We start from the raw sequence: 13606 nt of genomic DNA on the forward strand, positions 1-13606 counted from the left end.
GATGATTTTAGTAGAAAGTTTGGTGATTTTATGAAGTAAGTAAAAAAAAAACCAAGTATGCTAGTTTGTTCAAAATTAAAAAAGAAAATCTTTTTGATTCTTATGGTTTTTAAATTTTAAAAATTTTAAATGGCTGCGATTTTGAAAGATATTATTAGATAAGGTTGTTAATTTTTCTAATAGTAAGTACCATGCCAAATTTCAATGTAAATAGTCAAACAATTCTGGAAATAAAAATTATTTAGTGAAGAAAACAAAATGCAGCTAGCGGGGAAACAAAGCATTTCTGGTCCCATGTTTATAGGAACTTTTTCTTTATTCTAATATATGTATATATACATAATTATTTAATATAATATTATTATAATATATATTAATATATATACGTGTGTGTGTGTGTGTGTATATATATATATAAACTACATATTAGAATTGCGGATATTATCAATCGGTTATTGTTATTTAATCAGTCCCAAAACCATCTATACAAAAATAATCCGCATACTATGATCAAACTTCGGCTATTGTTATCATCAGTTATATAACTATACGTGGCTACAAAAGATGGAAATTCTTAGGAATTTCTACAAAATGATCTTATTGTTTAAAACTTTCTAAACAAGAATGCAACAATATAAATCTTAAACAAAAGTTAGGTAAGTAAATGGGTTTTTACTTGAAGCATTGCCGTTATATGGGAGGTGTGTACATGTTGATACATGATGTAGTGTATAGGTACTGTTGTGATTTACCTAATTTATTTTGTGATCTGTTGACGTGAAGTGTTGAGCTACAAGACTACATAAAGTGCATCATAAATAATGATTTTTTAAAAGCTATATAAAGTGTATTCAGTTGCGATTTATCTAATTTATTTTGTGAACTGTTGACATAAACTATGACTACAACCTATAACTACTGAGTAATAAGACTATATAAAGTTCACTATAAATAACCCTACATATCGTGACAGACGAAAGAAAAAAACATGCAAATTTATCTCTTCAAGAAAAGAGGAAAATTTTAAAGAGCTTTGATATATTGCCTAAAATGAGTCAACTGAAATGCAATGGGTGCAGCTGTGTACTTAAAAATTTCACAACTGCTCTAATGCAAAAACTTATAAAATAGAGCAAGAATAGAAATTTCTCAAATTTCCAAACAAAACGGATCAAAACAGAGATTGATCTGGCAAAGACATTCAAGTTAAGTTGGCACTAAAAATTTGGTTCATAATTGTTCGTGAAAAGAATGCTCCTGTTAATGGGTCTATTTATCAAAAAGCATAAGAATTAGCAAAAACTATGGGCAAACAATATTTCACTCCAACTGATGGATGGTTCAACAGATGGAAGAGGTAAGAGAATATAGTCTATAAACAACTCCATGGTGAAGAAGAAAGTTCCGATTTCATAGCAGCCAGTGAATGGATAAAAATCGAGTAGCCAAAAATTATTGCCGAATATTCATCCCAGGATATCTGTAATGCAGATGAATCTGGGCTTTATTTTCGTGCAATGCCTGAGCACACCATTTGTTCAAAAACGAAACTTGCAAAGGATTTAAAACTTTGAAAGGGCGAGTGACAGTTTTTTGCTGTGCCAATATGAGAGGAGAATAGAGAGATCTTTTAGTTATTAACAAAAGTAAAAACCCACTGCTATAAAGGTGTCAAAAATTTGCCTGAGTACTTTTCTAGTGCTAATGCTTGGATGACAAGTTTTATTTTTAACAATTATTTAATTAATTGGGATCAAGAATTAAGGTAAAAGATTGTCCTATTAGTAGACAACTCCACAGCACACCTGACAAATAGTCTTTACAAAACAAAAATCACTTTCTTACCTTCTAACTACTTTGATAATCCAACTGTGTAATAAGGTATAATAATATGGACATTAAAAGTCTATTACCATAAAAAAACTCGAGAAAAAATTATAGCTGAGCTTGATGAAATTTAAGATAAATCAGATGTAAATGCAATTGCAAAAAGAAGCATTATATTTGCATTTTACTTTTAGATGCATTGCATTTGCTAGCAATGTCGTGGAAACATTTCAAAGACAACAGTAGAAAACTGCTTCCAAAAAGATGGATTTTCAAAGATCCATGATGAAGCTTCTGCTGTTGTAGATCTCAACTAAGATGAAATATAATTCAAAACTACAGGTGATATGCCTAGTTGAGTTTCAAAATTGGGTCAATATTGAAGCAAATGTAGGATGGAGTTGAAGCTCCACCAAGTAAAGCAGAGATGCAAGATGCCTTGAGAATTCTTCATCATGGTTCCTAATACAGGAAGGGCATCAAACTTTACCAAACATTATGAAAATGAAGATTACATTCATTGACTCCAGTAACCTCCTATATGAATCATGAGACCTTGCCGTTGGTGAGGGGGCTTGAGTACTCAGTGATACAGAGTAGCTGGACCGAAGGTGCAACCATATTGGAGAGGTATCTGTTGAGAGCCAGACTAAGGAATGATTCCTGAAAGAGGGCAGCAGCTCTTTCAGTAGTTGTTAGGGGAGTGAGTCAGGACGACTTAAACGGCCATATCAACATCACTCAGTCCTCTAGTACTGCGCAGCTGAAAGCAGTGGAAAACTACAGCTGCTTTTTTTCCAAGAAAATGTGGCTCTCTGTATTTTCATATAGCAATGATGGAGGCGCCTTCCTTGGTAAAATATTCCGGAGGTAAACTAGTCCCCCGTTCGGATCTCCGGGTGGGGAGTACTAAGGAGGGGTCACCAGAAAATTAAAAAATAACATTCTGAGTCGGAGCGTGGAATGTTAGAAGTTTAAAAAAGATTGGTAAGCTGGAAAATTTAAAAAGAGAAATGGATAGGATAAATGTGGATGTAGTAGTAATTAGTGAGGTTCGGTGGGAAGAGGAAGGCGATTGTTGATCAGGTGATTTTAGAATAATAAACTCAGCTTCAAATAATGGGCAGGCAGGAGTAGGTTTCATAATGAACAAGAAGATAGGGAAGAGAGTAGAATATTTCAAAACGCATAGCAATAGAATCATTGTAATAAGGATAAAATCAAAACCTAAACCGACAACGATTGTTAACGTCTGTATGCCTACAAGCGCCCATGCTGATGATGAGGTAGTGTGTATACGAAGAGATTGATGAAGCAATTAAACACGTAAAAGGAGATGAAAATTTAATAATAGTTTGAGACTGGAATGCAAGCATTGGAAAGGGCAAGGAAGGAAATATAGTAGGTAAATACGGGCTGGGCAAAAGGAATGAAAGAGGGAACAGACTTACAGAGTTTTGCACAAAGTATAATTTAGTAATTGCCAACACCCAATTTAAAAATCATAATAGAAGAATATACACTTGGAAAAAGCCAGGCGATACTGCAAGGTATCAGATAGATTATATCATGGTTAAGCAAAGATTTAGGAATCAACTCGTTGACTGCAAAACTTACCCTGGAGCAGACATTGATAGCGACCATAATTTGGTGATAATGAAATGTAGATTGGGGTTTAAAAACCTGAAGAAAAGGTGTCAGATGAATCGGTGGAATTTAGAGAAGCTTGAGGAAGAGGAGGTAAAGAAGATTTTTGAGGAGGACATCGCAAGAGGTCTGAGTAAAGAAGATAAGGTAGAAAATGTAGAAGAAGAATGGAAGAATGTTAAAAAGGAAATTCTTAAATCAGCAGAAGCGAACTTAGGTGGAACAAAGAGAACTGGTAGAAAACGTTGGGTTTCAGACGATATAGTGCAGCTGATGCATGAACGTAGAAAATATAAGAATGCTAGTGATGAAGAAAGTAAAAGGAACTACCAACAATTAAGAAATGCTATAAACAAGAAGTGCAAACTAGCGAAAGAAGAGTGGATTAAAGAAAAGTGTTCAGAAGTGGAAAGAGAAATGAACATTGGTAAAATAGACCGAGCATACAGGAAAGTTAAGGAAAATTTTGGGGTACATAAATTAAAATTTAATAATGTGTTAAACAAAGATGGTACACCAATATGTAATACAAAAAGTAAAGTCGATAGATGGGTGGAATATAATGAAGAGTTATATGGAGGAAATGAATTAGAAAATGGTGTTATAGAGGAAGAAGAGGAAGTTGAGGAGGATGAAATGGGAGAAACAATACTGAGATCTGAATTTAAGAGAGCATTAAAAGATTTAAATGGCAGAAAGGCTCCTGGAATAGACTGAATACCTGTAGAATTACTGCACAGTGCAGGTGACGAAGCGATTGATAGATTATACAAGCTGGTGTGTAATATTTATGAAAAAGGGGAAGTTCCGTCAGACTTCAAAAAAAGTGTTATAGTCATGGTACCAAAGAAAGCAGGAGCAGATAAATGTGAAGAATACAGAACAATTAGTTTAATAGTCATGCATCAAAAATCTTAACTAAAATTTGATACAGAAGAATTAAGAGGAGAGTGGAAGAAGTGTTAGGAGAAGATCAATTTGGTTTCAGGAAAAGTATAGGGACAAGGGAAGCAATTTTAGGCCTCAGATTAATAGTAGAAGGAAGATTAAAGAAAAACAAACCAACATACTTGGTGTTTAGAGATCTAAAAAAGGCATTTGATAACGTAGACTGGAATAAAATGTTCAGCATTTAAAAAAAATTAGGGTTCAAATACAGAGATAGAACAATTGCTAACATTTACAGGAACCAAATAGCAACAGTAATAATTGAAGAATTTAAGAAAGAAGCCGTAATAAGAAGGGAGTTTAACAAGGATGTTTCCTATCCTCGTTACTTTTTAATCTTTACATAGAACTAGCAATTAATGATGTTAAAGAACAATTTAGATTCAGAGTAGCAGTACAAGGTGAAAATATACAGATGCTACGATTTGCTGATGATGTAGTAATTCTAGCTGGCAGTAAAACGGATTTAGAAGAAACAATGAATGGCATGGATGAAGTCCTATGCAAGAACTACCGCATGAATATAAACAAGAACAAAATGAAAGTAATGAAATGTAGTAGAAATAACAAAGATGGACCACTGAATGAGAAAATTGGAGGAGAAAAAGAATATGGAGGTAGAAGAATTTTGTTATTTGCGAAGTAGAATTACTAAAGATGGATGAAGCAGGAGCGATATAAAATGCCTAATAGCACAGGCAAAACGAGCCTTCAGTCAGAAATATAATTTATTTACATCAAAAATTAATTTAACTGTCAGGAAAACATTTTTGAAAATACATATTTGGAGTGTCGCTTTATATGGAAGTGAAACTTGGACGATCAGAGTACCTGAGAAGAAAAGATTAGAAGCTTTTGAAATGTGGAGCTATATGAGAATGTTAAAAATCAGATGGGTGGATAAAGTGACAAATGATGAGGTATTGCGGCAAATAGATAAAGAAAGAAGCATTTGGAAAAATATAGTTAAAAGAAGAGACAGACTTATAGGCCACATACTAAGGCATCCTGGAATAGTCTCTTTAATATTGGAAGGACAGGTAGAAGGAAAAAATTGTGTAGGCAGGCCACGTTTGGAATATGTAAAACAAATTGTTAGGGATGTAGGATGTAGGGGGTATACTGAAATGAAACTACTAGCACTAGACAGGGAATCTTGGAGAGTTGCATCAAACCAGTCAAATGACTGAAGACAAAAAAAAGACTCCAGTAAAAGGCTAATTTTTTAAATAAATTTGTTTTTTTTTTTTAAATTAATAAGATATGTTGTTTTGTGTAAATATAAAGGTTTGTATTATTGTGTAGTAATTTTTTCTTCATCCTTTGCTTAATGTTACCAATTGGTTATTGTTATCAAAAGTTGTAGGTCTCATAGTGATCACAATAAGCGGACTCCAAAGTATATATATGTATGTTTTTCATAACAAAAAAAAAAAGATAAAGACTAAACTACTAAAAGTAGATCACTATAATACCAGGCTATTCTTGTTTATAAATATCAAATTTCCTTGCCATTACAAAATCGTTTAAAGCTGGATACTTAAAGTGCAATATTCCCCTTTAACTTTTCAACAATAATGAAATATGAGATGAAAAAGGTAAAGTGGGTGAAACAGCTATGAATTTTGAGTAAATATTTCAAGCATTATTACTATGTTTTCTAAAGCAAAGTTTATAATTTTTAAAAAGACTACGTGAAGCGAAAGAAACACTCATCTTAATTATTAATATTATTTAAAAATTGTAGAAAATCCATTTATTAATATATTACCAAATAAAATAAAACTGCTTTAAAAAAATGAATATTTGTAATTAAAGAAAACTGAAAAATACTTACTATCTTTAACAGGCACTAATGGAATAAAATGATTACGAGCAGCACTTGACCAAGCAACACATATTGGAGGATTTAATCGTCCATTTTTACCACACATTTCAGGGGGTGACAATCCAGGCAGAAACATGGCTGTCAATCAGATAATACAAAGAAAACATCTGATTACTAATTCACTAGCAAGAAATTAATAAATGTGTAATAAACAATATGTATTTAGTTACAGAAATAAAATTAAGGTAAAAAATAGCCATTGAGATATAAAATAAACAGAATAAAATCAAAACATGATCTTTTGCATGGGATAGTATTTCAGTACCCCTTAAAATTAGCTAGTTTTATGTTAAAGACCCTTCCAGTAGATTTCACACCCTTATGCAAACATTACATCATGGTTCAATATACTTACCTGGTATATGCTATAATAAATGAAATGATATGATAACCCCACCAACATATCAAGAGAGAGTTACAATATATGTGCTAATTAAGCTGAACACAATGTTATTTAATAAAAAGTAACTTTATTTGGAAAAAAAATCATACCTATACAATATGTGAATATCTACTAATTAATATATTCTTTATTCTTAACCATTTTACGTACACAATTTAGCATTGATTTAACAAGTATTAAACTTTTTTTTTTTCATCATGAAACCATACCAATATTATTGCTTTAATCAGGTCAATTTTTGTAGTACAATTCACTTTTGAGTTTTTTCACTATTGTCAAAAAGATTTTCAATTGGGTTTCAGTCAGGGGAGTTGTCTGGCCACAAGAGCTCTTAAGGTCTTCAAAAAATTTTAAAATTTTTTTGGCAGTATGGCATGGCATCAATCTTGTTGGAACATTCTGGTGCCTTGTGGGATTTGTTTTGAAGCTGTGTCACAAACCTTTTCTTTGGAATCTTGATATTTTCATCAGTTTTCAACATAACATCTACTGAAAGTAATGAACAAGGGCCTTCAAATGTGAAACAACCCAACATTTTTTTCTGGGATGTTTAATTGTTTGTTGGTTATGAGCTGATATGTATTTTCATCTGATCTTCTAATTAAGAGCTGCTTTTTAGCTGGTCAACGAGTTTTCTGTCCTGCTACAAAAAGTCAGTGTCTAACAGTTGTCATGTAAATCTATTCCTCCACTGGCTGCTAATTCTCAATTTAAGTTCACAGCAAATAATTTTGGATCAAGTTTACTTTTTCTCACAAAACACTATTTATAAGATGAAAATTACTATGTAACAAAAGAACAATAACCTCACATTACACAAACAACTAAAAGAATGGGTGTGGCCAAGCACACATTACACATATGGTGTAGCCATATAACATGAAATAAATAAAACATTTCCTGGGTTTGGATTAATTTCCACATTACTGTAATTAAAAGATGTCCTCTAGGTATAGAGCTACCCAACCAATCAGTGGTGAAGTTACACTTATGTCACAGCATATTGGTGGGATGGAGAAATTATACTGTTAAAAAGATAATGAAAATTTTCTAAAATATTCAAAAACAAACCCATGTGACAAACATACGAGCCACTTCTGTACACTTGATCTTAATCCATATTTTACATCTACTATAATATTCTAAAACACTACTCTTTTTATAATAATTGTCTCTTTTTATTATAATTACTCTTTTTATTATAATTTTTATTTATAATTGTCTGAACAGAGCTAAACTTCACAAATCAGAACAAACACAAAAATTAACAATTTTAAAAATAAGAATAAAACTTCAGGATTTTTCAAATACATCATAATCTGAGATTGTCCAAAATTCTTCTTCTTCTTTAAAATTTTTTTAGTATTTTTAATAAAAGATGGCAAAGACTGCCTCCTTTTGTTATAAGAGGCAAACGAATAAGGAATTTTTACAATTAATAATATACACAATAAAACAAAGGCAAATGAATAAGTTAGTTTTTTATTCATCATTCCAAGTATGAAAAGAGTAAATACGAATAATGTAAATATAATTACATATTTTAATACCTTACCAGAATAATCAGCAGATGTGTTCATTCCAGACAGGTTGTCCAATAATAATATAGGCCGTCTTAATAAATTTGCCAATCCAAATATATGTACATTACGTAAACCTAAAATATCTTCATCAACAGGTACATAGTCAGGATCACACTCTGCTATGATTCCAGGCCATTCTGATCCATTTATAAAATCGCCCAATAAAGCCTAAACAAACCCAAAATGGACGTTAAATGTTTTAATAAGATCCTACAATAAAATAAGGGTACAATATTAAATTATATATTTTTTTATAATTAAAGGAGATTTACTACCAGTCATAATGTACAGTATGTTAACACACTTTTATTTCTCTGGGAGAAGCAGTCAATTGAAAGGAATGAAATTCACAATCTTGCTCAGGACAAAGTAAAACTATTTTCTGCATTATTTCTCATACATGTGTAAATTGGTAACAATGGTTTTAAATAATAAAAAGATATATTTTTTTTGTTTATGAGATAGATGATTAACTATTTCTTTAGTAACCTTCAGATAATAAAATTAGAATTTCACATTAATAAACATTTTGATTCCAAAATTGAAGTGAAATTAGAAGTAGTAAAAGACATTAAGATATACAAACAAAGAGCATCTTTTACTTTACTTGGCTGAAACACTACCTTAAAATCAATTTTACTAAATTTATTTAAATTTAAAAAAAACATAATAATATTTTTAATAAACAATATTTTGTTTAGTAAATAAGTTGTTTTACTGCAAGAAACATAACTGATACAATTATGTAATTTTATTTCACTAAAAATCAATTAATTTTGTTCTTCTATTAGTTAAAATATACTTCTCAATGTATAGTTTAGTAGCTGAGAATCAAGTTTATAAAATATCATTATATATTAAATGAGACTATGAAAACACAATGGTAAAATGCTGATTCACTAATCTAAGGGTTGCTAGTTTGAATCTAGGTAAAATATGAGGGTGAGTCAGAAATTATCTACACTTTTGCCATAACACACCTTCAAAGTTGTCATACTGTCTTCTATTCATATGTGCTTAGAGTTGGTATGATTACGGTCATATGTGAAATTTGGTCCCGACCACATCAATTGCCTTCTAGGTAATACAGTCTGTCTGCTACGTTTGCACAAACAATGAGCAGTGATCTGATATCTCTGGTCAGAGAGTGTGAAAATGGGTGAAATTCATTATAGACTTCATCAAAACTCACTGACAATACTTTATCAGAAAGTGTTTTTTTGTGGATTGAGAAGTTTAAAAGTAGCCAGGCGAGTGTGAAGCTCCTCAACCTCCGCCATGGACAAGATTTTGCAAACTCAAGAAACAGTTCTGGTGAATAGGCAAGTTACCATTGATGAGATAGCGTCTTCTTTGAACATCAGTCATGATTCTACCCATAAAAACATCCATGACGAGCTCAGCATCTGTAGTCTTTGTGCGATGAGTACCAAGACAGCTTATTGCAGAACAAAAGCTCAAACATGTTGATAACTGCCAACGCTTACTTGATTGCTTCAACAAGGAAGGCAACACCTTTTTGAGGAGAACAGTCATCGATGATGAAATATGGTGTGGGTCCATCACTATGAGCCAGAATTGAAATGCCAGAGTATACAGTGGAAACACCAGATCTCCGATGAAGAAAGAATTCGAGACTGAACATTTACCGAAAAGGTTATGCTAACTGTTTTTGGGGATGCAAAAGGGCCTATACTGGAAGACTTCATGGAAAAGGGGACTATGATCAACGGCACGAGTTACAGTGAAATGTTGGAAAACAAGCTGAAGCCAGCAATTCGCAACAAATGCTGAGGTCTATTGTCGAAGAAAGTGTTGTTGATGCATAACAATGCCTGCCTACACATGGCTCACCACACTGTTCAAACCATCAACATGTTGAATTTTGAGATACTGGAACAACACTATTCCTACAGCTCATATCTTGCTACCTCCAACTTTCATCTGTTTGGGCCACTCAAGAATGCTTTGAGAGGTAATCAATTTTTTATAGACTTAAACATGCAGAAAGAGCAAAAGTGCTTCGCAACCAAGCAAAAACCTTCTTCTTCTTGAAAGGTATATGAAAGCTTGTGGACTGCTGGACCAAATGAATTGACAAGAGAAGTGATAAAAATTGATATACATGTTGAATCCCTAGCTTTGTGCAAATAGATTGTAGAACAAAAAGTGTAGATAATTTTTGACTAATTATGAAAGGAAAGAGATATTATTACGATTTGAATAATTCATCTAGGATGACTAGCTGAAGTTGTTGCGTTGTTCACTGAATAACATGTAAAACTAAAACAAATCATTCAGAAGTTGCCTTGCCCATGTTTTCAAATAAAATTTTTATAAAGATAACAGCAACTAAAATGGTGACCAAAATTCTTTGGGTTTAAATAAAGGTAATAAATAACATATACTTGAGAACAAGAACATAATAAAAAAAAGGAATTAAAAATGAAGTAAATTGAGATGGTATTCATTTGAGAAATTCAGAAGATAACATCAAATGAATAAACTGGAAATAAAACAACTGGTACGGTATTTATGACTTATGGCTGTGCAACATTGGTAATGACAAAAACATGTTGTGGAAAGATGGAAGAAAGTACAGAAAAAAATTAATGGAGTGGTAATAACAGAAAAAGTAACAGCTGGCTAAAAAAGAAACAGAATTTAATAGTAAAAGATGAACTAGGAAAATAGCTGCTTGTGTTCATAAGAGGACGGAAATTTATGATAAGACATGAAAGAGGTTGAGAAGCAATTTCTCAATGATGTCAAAAGATTAGAAAGAAAGAGAAAATTACTTACTTTAGAATATAATTTAATCAAACAACCATAAATATTAGCTAACTATCAACTTTCATTTGATTATTAAAGTAAAAAAAAAATTAGTAGTTGTTTAAATAATACAGCAATAAAACTAATAATTATTTACTCACTGTGTATTCATCAATATGCTTAATCAGGTGTTGTTTAAGCGCAGAACGTAAAGGATGCCAAAATAATTCCCTACCTACAAGTGCACGTGAAACTGCATGAACTAAACAATGGCCATCTCCATCAGCATGAAGTGGTACTAATACATCACTAAAAAACAAAAATTATACACAAATTATTATTCAGTCCAAAACAAAAGATAGATGTATTGCTTTAAAAATGCTTGAATTATCAATAAATGAGAAACATTCAAAGACATAAGTATTTATCAGATAATGAAGTAGACTAGAGGTAACACTATAATAACTAGCTTGTTTCTAAATAGTGGTTATAATAGCTGTACAGTAATGTTGCCACAGGACCTGAATTTAATTTCTAGTAAAACATTAATAATTTTTATTTAGTTTTGATATTCATTTTACTATATATATTTTGCTCATCAGATCCAAAATATCTGATAAGTAAAGTATAAACATAATATTCTGTGTAGATGACACTTATTCAAAGGTGATTTGAAATCCAATGATTATGTAATCGAATAGTATATCTGATTACCGTTATGCTGATTTATTTAATAAGATTTTTTGAAAATTTATTTTAGTATGTCTGTAAATTTGTTTATTAGTTTTAAGTGTAAGTGATATATCACATGTACATTCTCGGATAAATTAAGAATTGTATGAGGGTGAATCAAATATATTTGGTAATGTTTTCTAATAAATTTACTGATTAATAATAAACACAATTCATATCTTCATCATTTTTCTATATAGTCTCCTGTACAATCTACACACTTTTGCCAACGATTTGAAAGCTTGAATATTCCTTGTTCATAAAAAGTTTGAGGATGGGTCATCAACCAATTGTGCATGGGCTCCTCGATGTCTTCATTATTTTCGCATTGTTCCTCTCTAAGTGATTCTTTCAAAGGTACAAACAAAAAATAGTCACAGGGGGACAAACTGGACTGTAGGGAGGTTAGTCAAGGGTTTCGCAGTCCATTTTTTTCAATTATCTCTTGTCAAAATCACAGTATGTGGCCTGGCGTTGTCATGAAGAAGGATGACATCTCTGATTGGTATACCCCACCTTTTGTTTTGGTAGGTGGCTTTTGTACACTGTAGCAGCTGGTAATAGTAAGCCGCATTCACAGTTTGTTGATTGTGGAGAAAATCAATGAGTAAAACTCCCTTTAAGTAAAAAAATTGTTGCAAGAACTTTTTCGGCTTACAAACAAGTTTTGGCCTTCACTGGGCAACCCTCACCCTTTCTTCACCACACCTTACTCACCACTTTTGACTCTGGAGTGTAATTATGGACGCATGTTTCATCACATGTGATGATGTGCCTAAAAAAATTGTCCCCTTCTTGCCAAAATCGATTCAGAAGTTTCTCGCAGATCTCCAACCTGACCAATTTTTGATTTTCGATCAACACCCTCGGAACCCGTCGAGCACTAATTTTTTTAAAGTCAAGATGATCAGTAATAATGGATTGAGCATTCCTACAGCTGATACCCACTTCTGACATGATTTCTTTAACAGTGAACCAGCGATCAACTTCAATAAGCTCTCGAATGGCATGAATATTGTCAGCAGTGAGACTTGACTTTCATTTTTTACACTTTCTTGCCCACCCTTAAATTGTCTGGCCCACATATGTACTCAGTTCTGGGACAGTGTAGCATCCCAAAACTCTACTTTTAAATGAGTTAAAATTACTGTCAGTTTAACACCTTCATTAGTTAGAAGTTTTATGATTGTACGTTGTGCAACAGACGATGGAACCTCTTGCTCCCTCATGGCTGTACTGAAGAACAGAACAGAGCGGAGGAGCTAACCAAGCTGGTTCCCCCTCTCTAACATACTGAACAGTAAGTAACCCCCCAATCTACTATCCACCTCGGAACTGCTTATTGCATAGAATGGCAAAATTACCATTTAAATTTGATTCACCCTCATATAACAACCCAATACACTGCCTGGACAGAGGCAATGCATGTCAACTTTCACCAAGTGAGTGGGAGTTCAGTGTGTGAAAAAATTAATGATGTAACCCAGATTCAAGCGTCCAATATTTTACTTTATATTAAAACAAGTCTTATATGGAAGAAAGTCTGAAAAAAAAAAGAATAAACTGCTGATATTAAGCTGGTTGCTGTGATCTATTATCACAGCAACCAGCTGTGATTACATTGAAAGATTACATTTGTTAAAAAATTTTGCAGATCATAAATTGTTTTTAGATTAAAATAGAAGTGTAAGCAACCTAATTTGAAGCAACAAATTTTTTTTCATACAATCAATCAGACAGCTGATTATGATACCTCTATAAAGTGTTCATAAAGATCAACTTGCATACAAAAACCAATGAAACTCA

At 32.3% G+C, this 13606-nt stretch overlaps 1 protein-coding gene across 3 annotated transcripts in view; it reads right to left on the reverse strand.

The window, feature by feature from the left end:
- Nucleotides 1-13606, reverse strand: part of LOC142328756 (deubiquitinating protein VCPIP1-like) — a 66896-nt gene that overhangs the window by 24091 nt on the left and 29199 nt on the right. For all 3 annotated transcript variants that reach the window (XM_075372774.1, XM_075372776.1, XM_075372775.1), the window contains exons 5-7: nt 11230-11377; nt 8269-8464; nt 6260-6388 (exon numbers count right to left, since the gene is read on the reverse strand). In XM_075372774.1, the coding sequence (XP_075228889.1) occupies nt 6260-6388; nt 8269-8464; nt 11230-11377 (473 nt within the window). The remainder of the gene's footprint in view (nt 1-6259; nt 6389-8268; nt 8465-11229; nt 11378-13606) is intronic.

The sequence above is a fragment of the Lycorma delicatula genome, chromosome 8 (assembly GCF_047948215.1).
Source record: "Lycorma delicatula isolate Av1 chromosome 8, ASM4794821v1, whole genome shotgun sequence".
Taxonomy (NCBI): domain Eukaryota; kingdom Metazoa; phylum Arthropoda; class Insecta; order Hemiptera; family Fulgoridae; genus Lycorma; species Lycorma delicatula.